Genomic DNA, 19,832 nt, shown 5'->3' with positions numbered 1-19,832 from the left:
GGGTGCTGATAGCAGGGCCAGAGGGGTTTGAGTCTCTGATCTTTTGTCTGGAGGCTCCAGAGAGAGAGTTTCTTTACTTCAGCTTGAGAAGGCTTTTGCTGGGTGGTGTGTTGGTGGCATGTGGGGTCGTTTTTCTGCCCCTCTCTCTCCTCTTTCTGTTCCTCTATTTATTTACTAGTTCTGTTACATTTTCAGGACATATTTTTATAGATTTTTTTTTTTCTGGTTCAAAGTGTTCTTGGAAAGAAATAAAAGAAAAAAATCCAACAGCAACAACAACAACAAAAGATCCGAAGGCAGAAGGGGTGTGGGAAGATAAAGATCCCCGTCCCCATCCTGCTCGGTCGTCATGTCGCTGCCAGTGGGTGCGGTGGCACCTCCTGGAGCATCTCCGGCGGGTTCGCTCCCTCTTGCCCGCCGCTGCCGCCGCCTCTTGGGCGGGAAGGGAGCAGAGGGCACGGCGGAGCCGTGCAGAGCAGTCCGGCGGGGCCCTACACGTACCACTCGTTGAAGTTGGAGGAGAGGCCGCTGTGGCCGCCACCGCCTCCGCCGCTGCCGCTGCCGCCTCCCCGGTGCACGGCGGACACAGCCGCCGCCGCTGCCGCCGCCGCTGCCGCCGCAGCCGGGGATAGGTTGCTGGTGCTCTGCGACTCGGCGCTGGGGGACACCAACCCCGGGGGGGTGGAGGACTCGTAGCCGGAGCTGGCGGCTGGGGAGGATTCGGAGCCTTGCGGGGACGACTCGTGCACCTGGGGGGCAAAGGCAACACGGCCGGGTGGAGGGGGGACGAGAAGGCCGCCGCCGCCGCCGCCCGGGCACTCCCCCCGCCGCCGGCACGGCCCGCCGCCCCCAGGCCCCGCGCCCGCCGCCCGCCGCCCCGATGGGGCGCCCGGTGCAGAACGGCCGCCCTCCCGCCTCCCGCCGCCGGCTGCGGGGCCGGGTACCTTCATGTGCTTCCGCAGGGAGCTGGGGTGGGTGTAGGACTTGTCGCACATCTTGCACAGGTAGGGCTTGTCCGAGGTGTGGACGTGCATGTGCTTCTTGCGGTCGCTGCTGTTGGCGAAGCGCCGGTCGCAGCCTTCAAACTCGCACTGAAAGGGCTTCTCCCCTGCAAGAAAGCGGCGAAACGGCCGGAATGAGCGCGGCCGCTCCCGCGCAAAATCCTCGCAGTCCCCACGCAGCCCAGGACCCGATTTCCTCGGACTTCCCCCACACCTCCCTTCTCCCGCTCTTTTCTCGACCCACCTATTCCCATCGCTTCGCCCAGCATCTTCCCAAAGCAAAAGGCCGATTTTTCCTCGGCCCCTGCGATCTCAGTGCCCACTGCCTCACTCCTAGCGAGACAGTGCCCGTCCCCCGCCTTGTTTTCCTAACAAACACACACACACGGGCACCCCCAGCCTCGGGCATCCTGCCTCTTCTAATTTCAACTGGTGCCGACACAGAGCCAGTCCCGAAAAAAATTTGAAGAATAGCGATTATTAAAAAAAAAAAAAAAAGCACACAAAAAACAACACTACACACACACACACACACACAAAAAAAAAAAAAAAAAAAAAAAAAAAAAAAAGCATAAAGCTGTTTTGCTTCGGTACCAAATCCGCTATCCTGTTAAACTGGAAACCATTACCGGCATATTTAAGGCCGAGCAGATTGTTTCGTGTATGGATATTCGAGATAAACGCACATCCGCTGGGAAAACTAAACGTCTGTAAAATAGTTCATTTAATTTTCATAGAGATCCCTCTCGCCCTGCTTGCCAGGACTCCAAATGCCGGGTAGTAATTTGGAGGTGAGAACTCCACATCGCCCCTCCTTTGGAGGGCGAGGGGGGGAAAGCATTTAACGTTAAATTCCATTAGCACCTAAATTGTTTCTTAAAGACATCCGCTCAGACACAATGACTTCAGTGCGGGCATCTCATGCAAATACATTTCTCAAATCTTAAACCTTGTTAAAGCTCGTCTGGCACCTCGCATCGGGCTTCACACTTGAGAAAACAATAGGCCTCGAAATTTTTAGCCTTTCTCCGGGTAAATATTTGGAGTGGAAGTCGCTAAAATATTTGGCCGTCTTTTATGAAATAGTCTGGCACGGTTCGAGCCGGCAGGAGTAGTAAATGAATAATAGATGAGGCGGGAGGATGCGATTATTTTTGTTACCCTTCGGTTCAGGCGATTTTTCCACTGGGGAAAGCCTGGGCTGCTTCGTTCCTCTTCCACCTGATTCGGGTGGAAGTTTCCAAGCCTCGTATCCTCTGTTCCCTACTACATAATTTTAATAAACTGTTGCAAAAGCACCTTAATTCACCCCGAGTAAGACTTTTAAAAACATTTTCTTTTTTTTCCTTTTTTTTTTTTTCAGAGGGAATGAGAAAATTTTATTGACTTGTTCACACCATTTAAACTTAATGGAAAGCACTGCCAAAAAGGGACGTTTTGGCACTTCCAAAGAGTTTTTTTTTACTAATGACGGATTTTGTGCAGAATTGTATAGTTTATGTCGGCACGTTCACTAGCGCTGAAGTTACATGCTAACATGCAAACGCCGCGCATTGCAAATGTATAAGGCGTTTTGTGTCTGTATATATATGTGTGTGCATACACATATACACATCTTCAGTCTTTTAGCAGGACGGCAGAATTTAGTTTGCAATGTATTGTACATTTCTGTGGAAAGACCCGCCAAGCTTCGGCACGAACCTATATTGCTCAACCCCGCGAATTCAGGAAAAAACCCTTCCGAAACCTGGGAAAGGGGTTGTAGGGGTTGGGGGGCGGGGGGGTTGTGAGAGGATGCTGGGGAGGAAACCAAACAAACGCAGCCGTGTGATGGAGCGGGAAAATAAATACTAAACGGGATCATCCTTATTTTTTCACTCTCATCATTTTACATCTCTGAGTCTCTATCTGTTTACATATATATAAATGTATACATAAATAAATAAATATACACGTGTATATATACATATATACATATATATATATATATACAGGCACAGACAGAGGGAAGAAATCTGCCGAAAGAAACCCGAATTACCTGTGTGCGTCCTTTTGTGAATTTTGAGGTTTTCTGATCTGGCGAAAACTTTTCCGCAGCCGGGGAAGGGGCAGGGGAAGGGTTTCTCTCCCGTGTGCACTCGGATATGATTGACCAGTTTGTATTTCGCTTTGAAGGGCTTGCCTTCCCGGGGACACTCCTCCCAGTAGCAGACATGGTTGCTTTGCTCGGGTCCCCCAACATGCTCCACCGAGACGTGGGTGACCAACTCGTGCATGGTGCTGAAAGTTTTATTGCAACTTTTTTTGGGGTTGTTCAGCTGCTCAGGGTCGATCCATTTGCAGATGAGCTCTTGCTTGATGCACTGCTGCCGCATGTAGCGGAAAAAGGCACCTGGGTGGTGATGGTGGTGGGCTGCCATGTTCATGCCCATATTCATATTCATGGGGCCATACTGGTTGTGCAGCTGAGCCGCCGAGTACGGGTCAGTCCTGGGGCTGGAGACCTGGCGGTACTGATCCGACCGGGCGAACACCTCCCCCGGCAAGCCCAGGCGCATCTGCCCGTTGAGGACGTTTTGGGAGGCGTGGGGGCCGTGCTGGTCGTGAATGCCTGGAAAGAGGAGGTGGCTCTGAGCGTCCGTGTGCGGGTGGTGCAGGCTGCCGGCCGCAGGGCCGAAGATGCCGTGCTGCCCGCCGGCCGGCGACGAGTCCCCGAAGCCACGGCTGCGAAACAAGAAGTCCCGAGTGGAGTTGAAGGGTGCCCCGGAGTAGGAGCCGACGTGAGCGGCGTGGGGCCCCAGGGCAGCGGCGGGGTAGCCGGGCGCCTGCGATGTGAACGCCGAGCTCTGCCCGGGGGAGAGGTCGTGGGCGCCGGCGTTGAGCTTGAAGGCGCCCATGTGCGCCGCTGCCGAGTCCACGAAGCTGTTCTGCGCTGCCAGGCTCAGCTCCCGGTCCTGCATCTCCGCCGCGGCCGAGTGGTGATGCCGGGCGAAGGTGCCCACACCGAGGGCCGGGAACTGCGGGCCGGCGTCCAGTAGCATGGTCCTCTCCGCTCCGGGGACGCCGCCGCCGCTGCCGCTGCCGCCACCCCGCTACCGCTGCCGGGCTGCTGTCGCCCGCCCGGCACGGCGCGGGGCCGCCGCCGCTCCGCGCCGCTTCCCCCCGGCAGTCGCCGCGTCCCCCCTCCGCCGCCGCCCGCGCCCGCACCGGCCCGCAGCCGCCGCCGCCGGAGCCGTATCCGGAGCCAGGCAGAGCAGAGTCCAAAGGCGAGCGGAGAACCAAAGTGTATTAAAGGAGCTGAGGCGGGGGCGGGCAGGGGAGGGGAGGGGGAGCAGGGGAGGGACGGGGCTGGGGACTGGGAGGGAGGGGGGGCAAAGCTCGCCTGGCCGTTCCCTGCGGCACGCACAAACACACACACACACACACACACACACACACACACACACACACACACACACTCACTCACGCACAAACACACCGCCGCCGCCACCCCCTCCGCCGCCACCGGGATGTCAGCCCGCCCTGCTCCGCGCCGCTCCCCGCGCGGGCCGCGGCCCTCCCCGCCGCCTCGGGCCCCCCCGCCACCCCCAGGCTCCTGTTCTCGTTTTATCCTCCGCCGGGCATTAGCGGTGTCTCTCACGGCGAAAAACTTGCAGCCGCGGGTTCCCACGGAGCGAAGGGACCCGGGGAGTGCCCCGTGCCGCCTCCGCCCGCCGCCGCGGAGGGGCGTGGAGAGGGGAGAGGGGGAAGAGCGGGGGGTGCCACAGGCGGATTAAAAACAATAAGGGCGGCGATGGGGGTGGGGAGGGGAGACAGGGGGCGGGAAGGGGCAGCGGAGCGCCGGGGCCGGAGCGGTACGGCCGGGCCGGTGGAGTTGCAGCTCCTCTCTGCCCACGTCCTCACTCCGTCTCTCTCCTCTGTTTATTTCTGTGGGCGCTGCCGAGGCGGCGGCTTTTTATTTTTCTCCCCCCTCCCCTCACTCCCCCTATTTTTCTTCCCTCCCTCTCTCCCTCCCACCCCTGGCCTCTCTCCCTCTCCCCGCCCGCACTGGCGACTCTTCTCCCAACACCGCCTTTACCCACCGCCCGGCCGCTCTCCCGGCGCCCGCTCATTGGCCCGAGCCGCCCCGTCCATCCGGGCGTCCCCGGCCACGGGCTAATGGCGGCGCTGCCGCCCCGCGCCCTGCCCGCCCTGCCGCCGCCGTTCGCTCCGCGGCCGGCCGGCCCCCACTCGCTACGGCATGGCCCCGGCCCTGCTCGGCCCCGGTTGCCGCCTTCAGCCCAACACTGTCGGCAGCTCCTTTTTTTTTTTTTTTTTTTTTTTTTTTTAGTGAAGGGTAGAGGTGTCCATTCGCCCTCCGCCTGCCCCCACGGCGGGGGGAAGGAGTGGCGTGGCGCGGATGGGTGAGGCTCGGCGAGGCACACGCACGGAAAATATCGATGTGCGCTTGGCCATGCGATCCTGCCTCGGGAGGCAAACAAACAAAGCGAGGGGCTTAAAACATAAACAGGGGGCTTGGGCGAGCGGGGGAGGGGGATTGGGGGGGGGCTTTTTTTTTTTTTTTTAGGTGGTGGCGGAGAGAGGGAGGAACTCGCCCATCCTGCAGCCCCTTCCCCCTTTTGGGCGTAAAGCAAATTAAACTCATGATCAATAATAAAGGGAGCACGAAGGGAATCAAATAAAAGTCACGTTGGGGAGCAACCGCAGCTGCGGGGAGTGGGGGTAGAATTAAAATAAAATAAAATTTAAAATAGAAAAGGGAACGGTCGCCCTGGTTGTTTGGGCTTTTAAACCACTTACGCGGGAATCGAACTGCATATGTTATGAATGTGCATCCGAGAGCAAGACGCTTTAGGAGTTTTCCTTGTCTCCCCCCGTTCTTAAAAAAAAAAAAAAAAAAAAAAAAAAAAGAAAGAGAGAAAGCCAACCCCAAAACCCACCCTGCCATTGTTATTTGGAAACCGGATTCTTACACGGCAGGAATAAAAAAAACCATACAGCTGCCACACACACACATACAGAGCAAACAAGTCCCCTTCCCCTCCCCCTCTAGTAAATACATGTCTGGCCCCTGCATCGGTTTGTTTTGTAGTGGCTGAAAAATAATAATCTCGGGGCAAGCAGCTCGCCAATAAATAAGGCTTTGTAAAAATTAAAACCCGACATAACATTTGCCATCCTGACTGTGCTGCTGTTAACCTTGCCTCTCGGTTTCCATCAGCTCTATGCTTGGTGAAGAAGCAACCCAACATTTAGGGTGCTGCAGGTTTTGGTGTGGCATTTGGAAATTCTCCTCGTGACATTCCTCCTCTGGATGTTAAATCCCACATCAGGCACAGTGCACAGTCAAATCTGGACCCAGTGCTTCAGCAGGGCTTTTTCAGCGGTTGGTGGATAGACGGTTGGATGGATGGATGGATGGATGGATGGATGGATGGATGGATGGATGGATGGATGAACGATGGAAGGGACAAAGAATGGAAGAATGGAAGGGACGAAGGGAGGCAGGCAGGAAGGAAGGGAGGAAGGGATGAAAGGAGGAAGGGAGGGAAAGGTAGCACTGTGTATTGGGATTGTTTAAATAGGGTTTTCCCCAACACTGTCACTAAATAGTTAAAAGATTTCTAAACCTATCCGAAAGTGGTTGAAATGTGCCAGTGCCGGACATTACTCTTTGAACAAGGTGAGGATTTAATCCTAGCAGAAATGGGACTCCTTCTAATCCAAAATAGGCATTAGAAGATAAACTGAATATTACTGCAGAGCTACACCTCTGGTGACAACAGCCCTCTCCTCTTCGCCATACCGTCACTCAATCCTGGCTTTGCAGGCAGGAGTGTCTGTTCCTCAGACCTTGCCTTCCCAGGCTGCATCTTGGGAGCATATGCTGTCCTTGTCCTGACCCCCCAGGCTTCCAGGGACAGACTGTGAACAAATTCTATTTTTCTTCTCTGAAAGATTTCCGAGGTGGATGTCTGAGAAGCAGCCACCGCTGCGGGGGATTTTGAGAACCCAAACTGTAGAGGAAAGCTGTATCATCTGCCTCTGGATTAGTGAAAAAATCATATATAGAAAATTGGACCCTTGAATATCCTTTCCCCCTCCCCCCACCCAAAAAAAATCTGAGATTAGAAAAATGACCAAAATGTCCAGGAAGAGTCCCAACTATAAATACTGCTTAGTATTTTGTTTGGAGGGGGGAAAAAAAAAGAAAGAAAAAGATAAAAAAAGATAAAAATTAAAAACAAGTTAATGTTTTTACAAGTACTTTCTGGATTTTCTTCTTGGTTGCTTTCATTCTTTCTCTCTTTCTTTCCCTCCCTCCCTCCCTCCCTCCCTCCCTCCCTCCCTCCCTCCCTCCTTCCCTTCCTTCCTTCCTTCCTTCCTTCCTTCCTTCCTTCCTTCCTTCCTTCCTTCCTTCCTTCCTTCCTTCCTTCCTTCCTTCCTTCCTTCCTTCCTTCCTTCCTTCCTTCCTTCCTTCCTTCCTTCCTTCCTTCCTTCCTTCCTTCCTTCCTTCCTTCCTTCCTTCCTTCCTTCCTTCCTTCCTTCCTTCCTCTCTCCCTCCCTTCCTCCCTCTCTCCCTCCCTCCCTTCCTTTCTTCCTCCCTTTCTCTCCCTCTCTTTCTTCTTCTTTTCCTCCCTTATTTCCTCCCTCCATTCCTCCCTTCCTCCTTTTCTTCCTTCCACCCTTCCTTCCACTCTTCCTTCCTTCCTCTCTCCCTTCCCTTTCTTATTCCTTTAACCTCTATATCTTTCCTTCTTTTCTTCCCCCATTCTTTTCTTCTTTTCCTTTTTTAAAAATTTTCTTTCCTTCCTTTACTCCCCCACCGCCCCGCCCCCTCTGTTTTTTTTCTTTTATTTTATTTCCTTCCTTTCCTTTTTTCTTTTCGTTTTCTTTCCTTCCTTTCCTGCCCTCCTACCTCCCCCCACTGTCTGTCCGCTCAGTGGCGCCGGCACTGGGGCGCTTTAAGGGGGGGACCCGCTGGATTCCAGCCGAAGTCCCCGCGGGCTGGCCGCGCTCGGCTATTCTTTCAGGGCTCCAGCCCTACTCTCTGCAGGAAGCAGAGGAGCTGATCCAAGTTCAAAGTCACGTTGCTGTCCCTCCTAAGAAGTGTTTTTCCCCTCTGAACCGCAAGCCCCTTTTTCCCTGTGTCACGGGGTAACGAAGGAAGGGAGCAGGGGCGTGGAGGGGGCAGAGGCACCGGCAGCCCGCCCCGCACTGGCTTGTCGGGCACCGGGAACTCAACCCTCGGCTCACGTCAGTTCTCGAAGGAGGGAAGCCATCGGTCAAATAAAGTCGGTGCTAAACTGGTTTATTGACAGAAGTTTTTCAACAGGTTTCTGGAGGTGCCAGACCTGCCGAGCACACGTCAGACTTCCCGGGAAACCATTCCCCTCTTTGTAAGTTTTCCGAGATTTTCTTTAAAACTGCTCCGCTCTCATTCTTGATGATGCTAAGCGAAGTGGGGGAGGGGGGAGGTAGGGACTATAGAGACGAACTAGAGCAATTTCTTCCTTCCTATACCACCCTCATCTTCTCACCCCATTCCCCAGGCGGATGTCACCGCCCCCGAACTGGGGCTGAGGAAGCCTGCTTTGTCCCCCAGCTCCTCTCTAGGCACTGGAGGATGCCGCGGCGGGTCGGAGGCTCTGCCGGCCGGAGGATGCAGTCTCGCTGGGGAAAGATGTGGAAAGGCCGGCCGGGGTGGGCAGAGAGGATCTTGCTTTCCAAATTCAGCCTTCGCTTCTCCCCGGAGTTAAAGGGAGGAGGTGCGGGGAGGGAAGGGGGCGTACAGCCGGCTCGTAGTGGGGGAAGAAGAGGCCAATTGAGTGGAGTCATTTGCACCGTTGTCTGTGTCAGAGACACTCATAAATTCAACAAGCTCATCAACAGGATATTAAGTTGCAGGTTACCTTTGATGGTGCCGATCCGAGGCACTTCTAGGCCGTTCGACCTATGACCCGTGAAGACCACATGTGTTGTGCTGAAGCCTCCCTCTGTAACACGTTTTGGGACAAAAGTTCTTTGTCAGGCTTTTACCGTCAGTCTAATGTAAAAGCAAAAAGGGGAAATAATGAAAATCTCAGCCAAAGCACTGACTCCCAAATGTGCTGCTTGGTTGTGGGTTTTTTTTGTTTTTAATTTGTTTTTAATGAAAACCCGCTAGGCAGGGCGGGGGTATCAGAAAGGAGCACTTCGCTTTCATGCCATTAATACTTATTGTTCTCTCAGTCTCACATATATATATGTTTGTAGATAACAAGAAGCTGACGTATAAAAGCGCGCTCTCGGCGGCGATGCCGTGAAGCGAAGAGGGCAAGGAGCAGCCTGGCTCTAGTTGCCAGGACGGGAATATCGGACGAACGGCAGCCGGTACCCCTGCTCTGCCCAGTTGCATCTGGGGGACGCTCAGCGCCGAGTATTTTGCGCTCCTCGCGTCCGCACGCCTTGCTGCGCAGCCAGCACAGACCGAGCGCGACGCCCCTAAAATGGGGTCTGCAGCCCCAACACCAAGTTGTATTAGATGCATCTTTTTTCTTCTGGAGATGCCCATATAAACGTTACGGGCAGGAGAGAAGTGTCCCAGGTAAAGGGCGGTGGACTTTGTAACACAATTTATGCTGTCATTCATAAATAACAGTGCCATATGGTAACCATATTGCTTATACAAGTAAAGCCGTCAAAGTGTCACTATTTGATTTATCTCAACAGCTTCTTCCAATGGTGACGTTCAGCTACAGGGAGAGTGGAAGTTGCGGAGAGAAAGCGCAGAGCAAAAATTTGGCCTGAGTTTACTGAGGCTGTCTCTCTCTCTTTGTGTCTCTTGTATGCATAAATATATATTTATGCATGTGTATATATATATATACATAGGGATTGAAGGGTGGATTTTTTTTTCCCTACATGAGCAAATACCCAAAGGCGATATGCGAGAATAGACCCCTCTTTCCCTGGCGAGGTGCACGTTGAAAACAGCAGCTCCCAGATTTTTGCTCCTAAGTCCCCATTTCAAACGTGTGGTGGGTCCTGGTCCTGGTCGCCCCGACGGCCGTGGCAGCTCCGACGGCAGGCACGGTGCCGATACTCCCTCAGGGACATGTTCCAGCCTTTGAGCTCCTGCTTGGGTGCAGAGGAGGTTGAGAGGGGGGCGTTTATTGGCGCAGGAGAAGTTTATTTTTAAGGGCATAAAATATCCATCCCCTGATCCCCTCCAGAAAGGAGAGGCAGGGAGCCTCGCCGCCAAATCGTCTCCCTCTCTCCACTTCTTGCGCGTGGGCAACCATGACCATCTCGCCCGTGGTCGCATCTCCTCAGTACAGTCCCCATGACGGCACGGTGAGGGGGGGTACCAGGGGGCTGTGATTTTAGGCGATCCTGCCTGGCACTGGAAGAACCCAAAGCCAGTCAAGCGTGTCCTCGGCGGGACCCGCACCACAGCCTCCCTCACGCTTCAAGGCAGCCCCACGAGAGAAGAAAACCACCCACGACGTGTCGGGAGTGTGGTAAGATATTTTAGCAGGGAGATTTGGAGGGCTTGCCGATGAGCGTGGCAACGACACTCACTTTCTAATGGTTCCCCAGAAGAATGTTTCATACGTTATAAAATACTGCTCCCCGCTCCCTAACTATCAATAAGACGTGCGTTAAAGACTATTGTTTGTAAATGATGTTCATGATCATTAGCATACATTTACATAATGTGGCTTATAGCACAATATTTTTTACAGCTGAACACCTCCTAAAGACGATAGGCCGAGCTCGGTTTCTAGAGGAACCTTGACTTTTACCTCGCCTCTGCATTCTTCCCCGGTGTCCCCTTGCGGGTTTGCCTGCGAGCGGGGCACAGAGGAAGGGTTCTGCTGCCGGCTCCGCCGCGAGAGTAGGGATCGAGGTCGACCCCCGACGGGCGCTGCCGGGAGTTTGGGGGGATTGGAGGCGGGGGAGGCACCGCCCGTCTCCCTACACTGCGGTAGCCTGTGCCTGAGCTAGGAGCGGTGTGTTAATTTGACTTTAAATTTTCGCGGCCCCAAACCACTGTCCAAAACCTTCCCGACCCACGCAGCTACCCTTGCTTCCCGGCATTTGCAGCGAATCCTTAAAATGGGCACTTTTCCACGTGAGTCTCGGCTACCACTTCCCCACAGTCACAGGTCAGCCCCCTATTACCCAGCTATAAAATATTTTCTTTGTTTTATAACCCCCTCATAAAAACAAATTTATCGGGGGGATATATTTTAATTAAGACATATTAAATCGATAACAGACACATATCATGCTGCGTTTAACAAGAGTGGGACAAGGAGGCGTGCAAAAGGTACCGGGGAGCCGTGCTCCACTTCTTCACCTCCACGGCACCTCCGGTCACACCGGGACATTTCGGGACGTCCGTCCAGCAACGTGCATAGAATCTGGGAGGGGGGAGGGGGATAGGCACTGTTTGAATGCGCGTATAGAAAATACATGTATATAAATACCCGTATAACCCGTACGGTTAGTTTGAGAGAAGTTTTTACTGTGCAATAAACCCATTGAGCAGTCCTTTTAAAAAAACAGATATTATTTATTCTCGTTCCTTGCCTTGCAGCATCACTGAAACCCCCACCATGTCCAGGAGAGCAGTGAGCACCCGTTTGGCTCCCGTGGGGAGGGCACCGGCTGGTCTCGCTCCCCCTTGGGGACTGGGGGCAGCCGTGGCTTGTCATGGGGACGACTTCTGAGATACAGCCCCTGCCCCCTTTTGGCAGCCGTGGGCCAAATCCTGCTAGTTTTCCCCAGGTGAGTAGTGGCAGGAGGGAATAGAAGTGGACTGGAATTTGGCCCAGGGCGTGCAGGACCAGCTGGGACTTCTTTTGAATGTGGGTCGGCAAAGGGCTGCGGAAGGGACGCACAGATTTAGTTTGGTCAAGGGGACTGGGTGGCCTGGGAGGGCCTTGAGGTGGGTGCCGGGGGGTGGGGTGGGTCTGCTGGCATCCTCCTCCCCTTTCCTTCTCCTGGCGTGGTGGAGGAGTGTCCGTCGCTGCCCTCAGGCAGGGAAGGGCAGGCAGACCCTGATCGCACGGAGTGCAGGAGAACCAGGCGTTCCCAGGAGTGCCAGAAGCCTTAGAAGAGCAGATGACACATCAATAAAGGCCACCTCTCTTCCCACGGTTCCAAAGAAAACTCACGGCAATGCTCTTTTCCCTCTTTTTGTTTGTCAGGGAAAGCCCCAACCCTGCTTTTTCGGCAGATCCAAACGGCAGCATCCTCCTTTGCGCGGAAGAGGCAGTTTTGGCACTCCAAAAGAGCTTCGCTTCCAGGATCGACACACACAGCACTCCAGGGGTGATCTCTCCTTCTGGCCCTTCCTCCCCTTCTACCCTTCTTCTTTAGGTTTCCTCCTAATTTTCCTTCCTTTTCTTCGAGGGCAGCAGCTTCTGACAGACAGCTCCCAGACAGAGACCCTCTCGTTTCCCAGCCCATCTCCCCTTTCCCTCACCGGCAGCCCGAAAGAGTCGAGGGACATCGATGCTCCAGGGCAGTGTAATAGCGGCATTTTCATCCCTGTTTTGCCGTTGCTCGGTTAGGGCTGGCAGCCCCTCCGAGGGGCGTGGGGTGAGTTTCTCGAAGGGGAAGCCCGGGAAGGGGCTGCGAGGCACCCCGGAAGGAGGAAACCCTCAATGAGACGAGCGCAGGCTCCCAAAACTTTTCCCTAACATGTGCTGCTCGCCTCTTCCCGCGTCAGCTCACTCATTTATTTTTTAAAGGAAAGGAATCCCTCCTCCCTCCCCCCTTTACCCTTCTTTTTTAGGAAGACGTTGGCTGCATTCCCTTCGCGCTGTCTTCATCCTCCTGCTTCGGACATGAGTACACACAACCTCGTCCCCGAGCGGGTTGCTTCGAGGCGAGAAGTCCCGCCGCCCCTCAAACATAAACACGGCAGCGCGATGTCTCCGAGCCGGCCTTCCTGTCAGGCGCGGGGGAGCGGCAGCTGCTGCCCGCTGCTGCCCGCTGCCGGCGGGGCGCGTGGTGTGGATGCGTGGAGTGGCGGGTGCGCCCCGTCGGGCACTGCGCGAAGTTTTTCAAGTGCAACTTCGGGGGGCGGCGCGGGAGGGGGGAGGTGAGTGTTTGGGGGGGTTGGGGCGGCGGGGGCGGATCCCCGCTGCGCCGGCGGCCTGAAAGCGAGCCAATCGCGCAGCCCCAGCAGCTGCCAATCATCGGGATCTGTCCAATCCCTCTGGTGCCGTGTCCGAGCAGCGTTTCCCACCGCGCTGCTGAAGTGTGTGGTGAGGGCTCTGCCAATCGCGGGCGGCCAGAGCGGGGCCGGGGATGCGCGGAGTTAGGAGCGCAGACAAAAGAAGTTAAAGAGCCGCTTAATATATACATGTTTTTGAAGGCGGGTAGAGGGAAAAAAATAACAACAGCGAGCGTAGATGGGCTTGGCTGTGTCGTTATGGAGCCCCCTTTGAGCAAGAGGAACCCGACACTGAGATTAGCGGATTTGGCAGCGTCTCAGCCCCTTCCTCACCAGAACATGACAGGCTTCCCGGGGCTGGGGAACCATCACGTCCACCCCAACCACGCGGCCCACCTCCACCCCGGGGACGCGGGCGGCGACCCCGGCGGTGCCCTTACGCCGCTCGGACCCGAGCACATGGCGCAGCCCTCCGCCCTCAAGCTCACGCCCGAGGCGCTCACCGCTGCCGCCGCCGCCGCCGCCGCCTTCGCCGCGCCCGCCGCCACCACCGCTGCCGCCGCCACTGCCGCCGCCGCCGCTACCACCGCCGCCGCCTACGCGCCGCCCGCCGCTGTCCTCCCAGGCTACCCGTCGGGTGGGGGGGCGGCAGGCAGGGATTTCCTCCTGCGGCGAGAGCTGCCCGCCGCCGCCGCCGTGCACGGGGCGCTGGGCGAGCAGCACCCGCCCGCCAGCTCCCCTCACCTCCCTCACCCGCCGCCCCACGGCGTCTTTATCTCGGCCGCTGGCACCTACGGTGCGTCCGACGGCGCGCACGCCGCCTTTCCGCCGCCGGGCGAGCAGGGTGTTCCCGCCGGCCGCCACCCGCCGCTCAACGGGCAGATGCGCCTGGGGCTGGCGGCGGCCGCCGCCGGGGAATTTTACGGACGCGCCGAGGCGCACTACGGAACCGCCGCCGCCTCCTCCTCGGCGCTGCAGGGCTACGGCTCCGTCAACCTCAACCTGGCAGCGGCGGCGGCAGCCGGCCACGGGCATCCTCACCATCCCCATCCCCACCACCACCACCATCACCACCACCACCACCATGCCCACGTCGGGGCCGCGGCGGCGGCGGCGGGGGCCTTTCTGCGGTATATGAGGCAGCCCATAAAGCAAGAGCTGATCTGCAAATGGATCGACCGGGAGCCGCCTCCGCCGCCGTCACCGGGCACTAGGAAGCCTTGCTCCAAAACTTTCAGCACGATGCAGGAGCTGGTGAGCCATGTCACCGTGGAGCACGTCGGCGGGCCCGAGCAGAGCAGCCACGTGTGTTACTGGGAGGAGTGTCCCCGGGAAGGCAAGCCCTTCAAAGCGAAATACAAACTCATCAACCACATCCGAGTGCACACAGGAGAGAAGCCCTTTCCCTGCCCCTTCCCCGGCTGCGGGAAGGTCTTCGCCCGTTCCGAAAATCTCAAGATCCACAAGCGGACTCATACAGGTGGGTGCTTACCCCGGCTCTAAGGGCTTGTTTCCTTCCCCCCCCCCCCTATTTCTTTCCCCCGTTCCTCCTCTTTCCCCCCTCTCCTACGCACCGCCGGACATGTGACTTTTTCATGAATAAGTAATTCGGCAGCAGACGGGCCACGCACCCCCGGCCACGCACACGCACCCAGCCCATACATACACGTGTCCCGTACCTGTTCTCCCCCCGCAGCTTGGGCAGCTCCTTTCCCACCCCCTCCAACACCCGCATCTCGGCACCACCGGATAAATACACCGAGTAATAAATAGCGCGCTGACCGGTGGGAGATAAACGGAAGCTCCGGCGGAAGACAGAACATCAGCGACGGAACGACCTGGCTCACGCTGTCCATACCCGGGGCACCCCGGGGGGCGCTAGCCTGGCGGCACTCACTCGCGAAGGACGGCGGTTCTGCTTTTCCTACCGCTTCTGGCAGCGAGGACAGAGCCGGGAGCGGGTCGCTTGGCCCGACGGAGATGGGGCCGCGGGGGCTCTTGGGGGCGCAGTTCCCTTGCTCTGCGGGCTCCGATGTTGCGGGGGCTACTCGGCTGCCCTCGCCACCAGGGCTCCTCCCGTGACCGGCGCTGATGGGGCTACCCTCGCTACGGGGATGTCGCTACGATGGGGACTACCGATGATGCGGGGACTACGGCGGCTGTCGCCGCCGCTGCTGCCGAGGTTGCTGTTACTGCCGGTACTACCGAAGCTGCCGGCGCTACTGGCGCTGACCCAGCTCCCGGCGCTGCCCCGCGGAGCCGCGGAGGAGGGAGCAGGGCGGAGGAAGGCGCTCGCTGAAGAACGCCTCTCTCTGTGGATCTAAGAAGGAAACTTCAAAGCAATTTGGGCTGCCCGGCGGGATTTAGCGAAGCGGGAGCTGCGGGAGGAGGGAGCGGCACGCCCGGGGAATACCCCGGGGAATACCCCCGGGAATGGGCCCGGCGCGTGGCTCCCGGAGGAGCTCTGGGTGCGTTTTAAGCCCCTCAGCGTGTTTGTTTTTAAAATCCACCCCCCCCCTTCCCTCTTTTTCCCTTTCTCCTCCTTTCCCTCCACCCTCGAACTACGCCTCTCGATCTGGGCGTAAAAACACTGCCGAAAAGGAATGAAGGCAGGATTTATAGTGCTAGACAAATATTATTCCTCGGAGGACACTTAAGGAAGTGGAGTTGCTGTAATTGCTTTCTTGATTTATTGTGCGCTGCTCGGGAAGAGAAAAGCGGCGTCCGTGCAACGTCTTGCTCCGATGTAAAACCAAATGGGCCATGGCGGAAAAGATTATAGATTTTTATCTCTAGAATATGTCGTGCATAAGCCCATATATATCTGGGGAGATCTGAGGATGCCCAACTCTCTGCGACCAAAGCTGGGGCTTGGGGGGGGTAATTTGTCCTGCGAGGGTCTTGACACATTTTTTGGGATTGTTGTGTTAATGGCACCACAGAATGAGTTAAATGCTGGATGGCCATGTTTTTGTCATCTAGCCTTCCCCATCTCTCTTGATCTGGAAAACAAAACGTCACCGCAGACCTTTCTAGGGTACTCAGCTTCTTTTGTATCCCAGCTCCAAGTGGGAGGAAAGAGCTAATCCAGAAAAGAGGGATTCAGTGGGAAAAGGATCCCCCCTAAATAACTTAAATACACGTTGGGCATAGTCTGCAGCTCAGAACTGTGGTTGAGCATTATCCCAAGGCCCTGCATAGTATATGGACCATTGCAAAAGAAATTGGAAGGAGTTTGCAGCCGAGGGCTACCCGCACCTTCCCAGGAGTTGTTCTTTCCTCGAGGGGTCTGCGGAGAGTGGGACCTTCTCCCCTGATCTCTCGAGGGCTGCACAGTGAGCTCACGGGAGAAAACTATGCAGAAAGGACAGCAGCAACAAAGCAGCCCTCAGGGCATAGGGTGGACGGCAATGGCTCTCTAAAATCACAGCTCGCTCGGCCCGCTGAAGTGCAGAGAGGAAGTTATTTTTTCCCCACGCATAGCTCTCGGGTGGATGAAGGATTTCAAACCTTCTTCTCGTCCCTATCAGATTAATTACTGTAACTTTGCCGCTTCAGCTATAACTTAGTTATGTGCAGCCTGGGAGCAGGAAACACTGATAAACTATTCGTTTATTAGGAGCATTTTTTGGGGAGAGGTGGGAATAATAACCCATAATTGTATCATTAGGGGTTTTTGAATGTTTCTGGTAACCCTGGAGGAAGAAGGGTATGTCGGTAATTCAGGAGGCATTTAGTTTGTTTAGATTATCTTTCCCCCTCGTTTTCCTCAAGAGCGCCATCTCGGGAGCTACACACCGAGCCCTGCAGCTTCTGCCCCGTTTTGGGGACAAATTGCTGTCTCCAACCCCGACGCATCCTGAAAGAGATGGGAACCCCCTCCTCCTGTAAAATCTCTGCCCCCTCGATGGAGACAGGGGCAGATTTCCAGGGTTTCCCCGATAATTCCTACCTGCCAACCCGTCCTCCCCCTCCGAAAAAAAAATTTATCCCAAGACCTTTTCTTGCTCCGCCTCCGCAGCCAACACTGCTTCTGCCGGGAGGAGTGACGGTACGGCCACCGGCATCTCGCCCCCTTCCTTGGATTGAAACCATCTATAAACAGTTAAGCTCTGACGTGACGCCCTCGTCAGCGTGCCGTGGACACTCCGGGCCCTTCCCCGCTCCTGGATTTGTGTGGGACTGGGGTTGTTTCTATTCGGAGGCTTGCGAGGAGGAGCTACCCAGGGCCTGTGCACTCCCGAGGGGGTCGGAGGAAAGGAGTACTCTCCCCCGGCCCCTCGAGGCATGCACAGCCCCCGAGACGATGCCTACGAGTGAGAAAGGCATTTTCCTAAAGCCCCGACCAGGGGGAACAAGGTTTGATCCGATGGGTCGGAACCAGGAGGGCTACACTTCAAAGGTTTTGCGGGCCACTAGCGGCAGCCGGATGTGAGAGCCCGCATGCTTGGAGTAACGGAGATATAAATCGGCCAAACCGTCCGGGAGATTAGTTTTGTTTCTAAAAAAAAAAAAAAAAAAAAAAAGCAAAAAAGGTGTGAGAGAAAGAAAGAGTAATTAATGAAAAAAGGAAGTAAGATTTGTTTCGGTGGGAATGAGAGCATGTGGGGGGTTCCGTGCACATCAAAACTCCACTTTAAACCCGCGAGGTAGATTTTCCTAGCATTTTTTATTAAAGATAAACTTATTTTTCCTAGAGCTACCGTTTCTCTTGTAGGTGAAAAAGTTGACGTGGAAGCACACGTTTCTATAGTAACAGTCGAGGAGGAATAGCTAGCTTTTAAGAGTAAAAATATTCCCCCCCCCCATCATTCTTTTGCTAAATATTGAGGCAGTTTTACAAATGGAAAGAGTAGTAAAATTAAAAAAATGTCCACTGAGAGCTCCTGTGTTATTATTTCTGAGCTCTCAGATCTGAAAACACGTATAGCCCATGACTAAACCGACAGCATTTTTGAGTTGTGATAATCGTGACAAGGATTATCTGTGCAGGTTTGTCTGCTCCATGCTGACGTGCAGCATGGCAGGGAAAGAAAAAGTTGCTGTTAAGAAGCTCCCGTCTGTGAGCAGTATACAGATCCAGTGCATTCTGCCCTCGCTCTCCTGCTCCCCTTCCTTCGTTCCCCCCTCACACCAGTCTCTCAGATATAGGCATTTACTAAGTCCTGCTCGGGAGCCGTGGGCAAAGGTCGGTCCGGGGCACGGTTATATGTGCCAGAACATATACGTCTCAGGGTATGGTAGGGTCAGGAGCTGGGGGTGGGGGGATGTGGGTGGGTGGTGAAAGGTACGCCAGGCAAACCCGCCCCGGGCTGACTTTCACAACCCTTTTAACTGTTAAGCAATGTGTAAATCTCTTAAAATACGTCGGTCGGAGATTTTTAAACACAAATCAGCCTGAGGTAACCAGCAACTGCTATCATCACCAGAGTCCGGGGTGATCCTCTTCAGCCTGCAGGTTCACTGTACTGGCTGCTGGGTGCTCCTTCTTTCCATTGGGACGTTTAAACAGGTGCTACTTTTCTTTTCCCCAAACTAATTATTCCCGTGGCGTAGTGCCCCATTGGGAAAGGATTACGCAGGAGATGTGCCAGGCGAGCCAGGCTGCCGGCAAACGCCGGCCCTCGGAGACATTGAGGGGTTTTGTTTGGGCTTAGTCATTAGAGCGGTAATGAAAGTTTTTCGTGTGCGAGGGCAGCGTCGCAGAGGGCAAACAAGGCAGGGCCCGGAGCTCGCCAGCCACATAGTGCAGCTTGCAGAACACGAGGGGAAAGTCAGAGGCCTCGGGCATGTCCCGACTGTCGGGGGCGGGGAAGGGGAGAGAGGGGCAGAGGGAGGGAAGGAGAGGATGTGCCCTGATGCTCGCCTCCGGAGGCTGTGCTGCGGAGGGCCTACACCAGGCGGCCTTGCTGCGGGCGGGGAGCGGGCAGAACGCGGGCAGGGCCGTGCCCCTCCCGCCTGCCCGCCAGTAACGATGCCGTTGCTGTGTCCCGGCAGGGGAGAAGCCCTTCAAGTGCGAGTTCGACGGCTGCGAGAGGAAGTTCGCCAACAGCAGCGACCGCAAGAAGCACTCTCATGTCCATACCTCCGACAAGCCCTACTACTGCAAGATCCGCGGCTGCGACAAGTCCTACACCCACCCCAGCTCCCTGCGGAAGCACATGAAGATCCACTGCAAGTCCCCGCCGCCCTCACCCCCTCCAGCCTCCCAGGGCTACGCGGCGGCGGGGACCCCCGACGGCCCACTGCCCCCCGAGGCCGACCCGGCCTCTGAGCCGCCTCGCGGCCGCGCCGCAGCCCTCTCCCCACCCGTCACCAACCTCAGCGAGTGGTACGTCTGCCAGGCCGGGGGTGCTCCCCGCCGGCCCCGTACCCCCGCCAGCCGCGACGCCTCCCCATCCTCCGAGGAGGACGAGCCCCACAGGACCTCGGGGGGCAGAACGGCTTCCTAGAGAGCCGGGCCAAACCGTGCAGCGCCAAGCCGTGCCGTGCTGTGCCGAGGCGAGCCACGCTGCTAGCGGCCCCGGCTCCACCGCGCTGGCACGGGGGCTGATGTGGAAATGCCGTCAGGTTTGACTCGCGCTATTTATTCCATGTACAAAACCCTATGGTGTTTGTACGGTAGCTAATTTAATTAAAGAGACTCGGACTACTTTTTT

At 56.0% G+C, this 19,832-nt stretch overlaps 2 protein-coding genes across 2 annotated transcripts; one reads left to right on the top strand and one right to left on the bottom strand.

Annotated features, from left to right (window-relative positions):
• Window positions 1-491: 491 nt before the first annotated feature.
• Window positions 492-4,042, bottom strand: ZIC2 (Zic family member 2). The gene is made up of 3 exons (XM_054383092.1): window positions 3,040-4,042; window positions 945-1,108; window positions 492-749 (listed from the first exon to the last, which is right to left on the bottom strand). The coding sequence occupies exons 1-3, from the start codon at window positions 4,040-4,042 to the stop codon at window positions 492-494; spliced, it is 1,425 nt and encodes a 474-aa protein (XP_054239067.1).
• A 9,320-nt stretch (window positions 4,043-13,362) lies between these two features.
• ZIC5 (Zic family member 5) lies at window positions 13,363-19,625 on the top strand. The gene is made up of 2 exons (XM_054380948.1): window positions 13,363-14,653; window positions 19,171-19,625. Exons 1-2 carry the CDS (start codon window positions 13,363-13,365, stop codon window positions 19,623-19,625), a joined length of 1,746 nt encoding a protein of 581 aa, XP_054236923.1.
• Window positions 19,626-19,832: the final 207 nt, after the last annotated feature.

The sequence above is a fragment of the Indicator indicator genome, chromosome 1 (assembly GCF_027791375.1).
Source record: "Indicator indicator isolate 239-I01 chromosome 1, UM_Iind_1.1, whole genome shotgun sequence".
Classification (NCBI taxonomy): Eukaryota; Metazoa; Chordata; class Aves; order Piciformes; family Indicatoridae; genus Indicator; species Indicator indicator.
The sequence above is the reverse complement of the archived record's forward strand: the minus strand, read 5'-3'. Positions and strand labels throughout refer to the sequence as shown.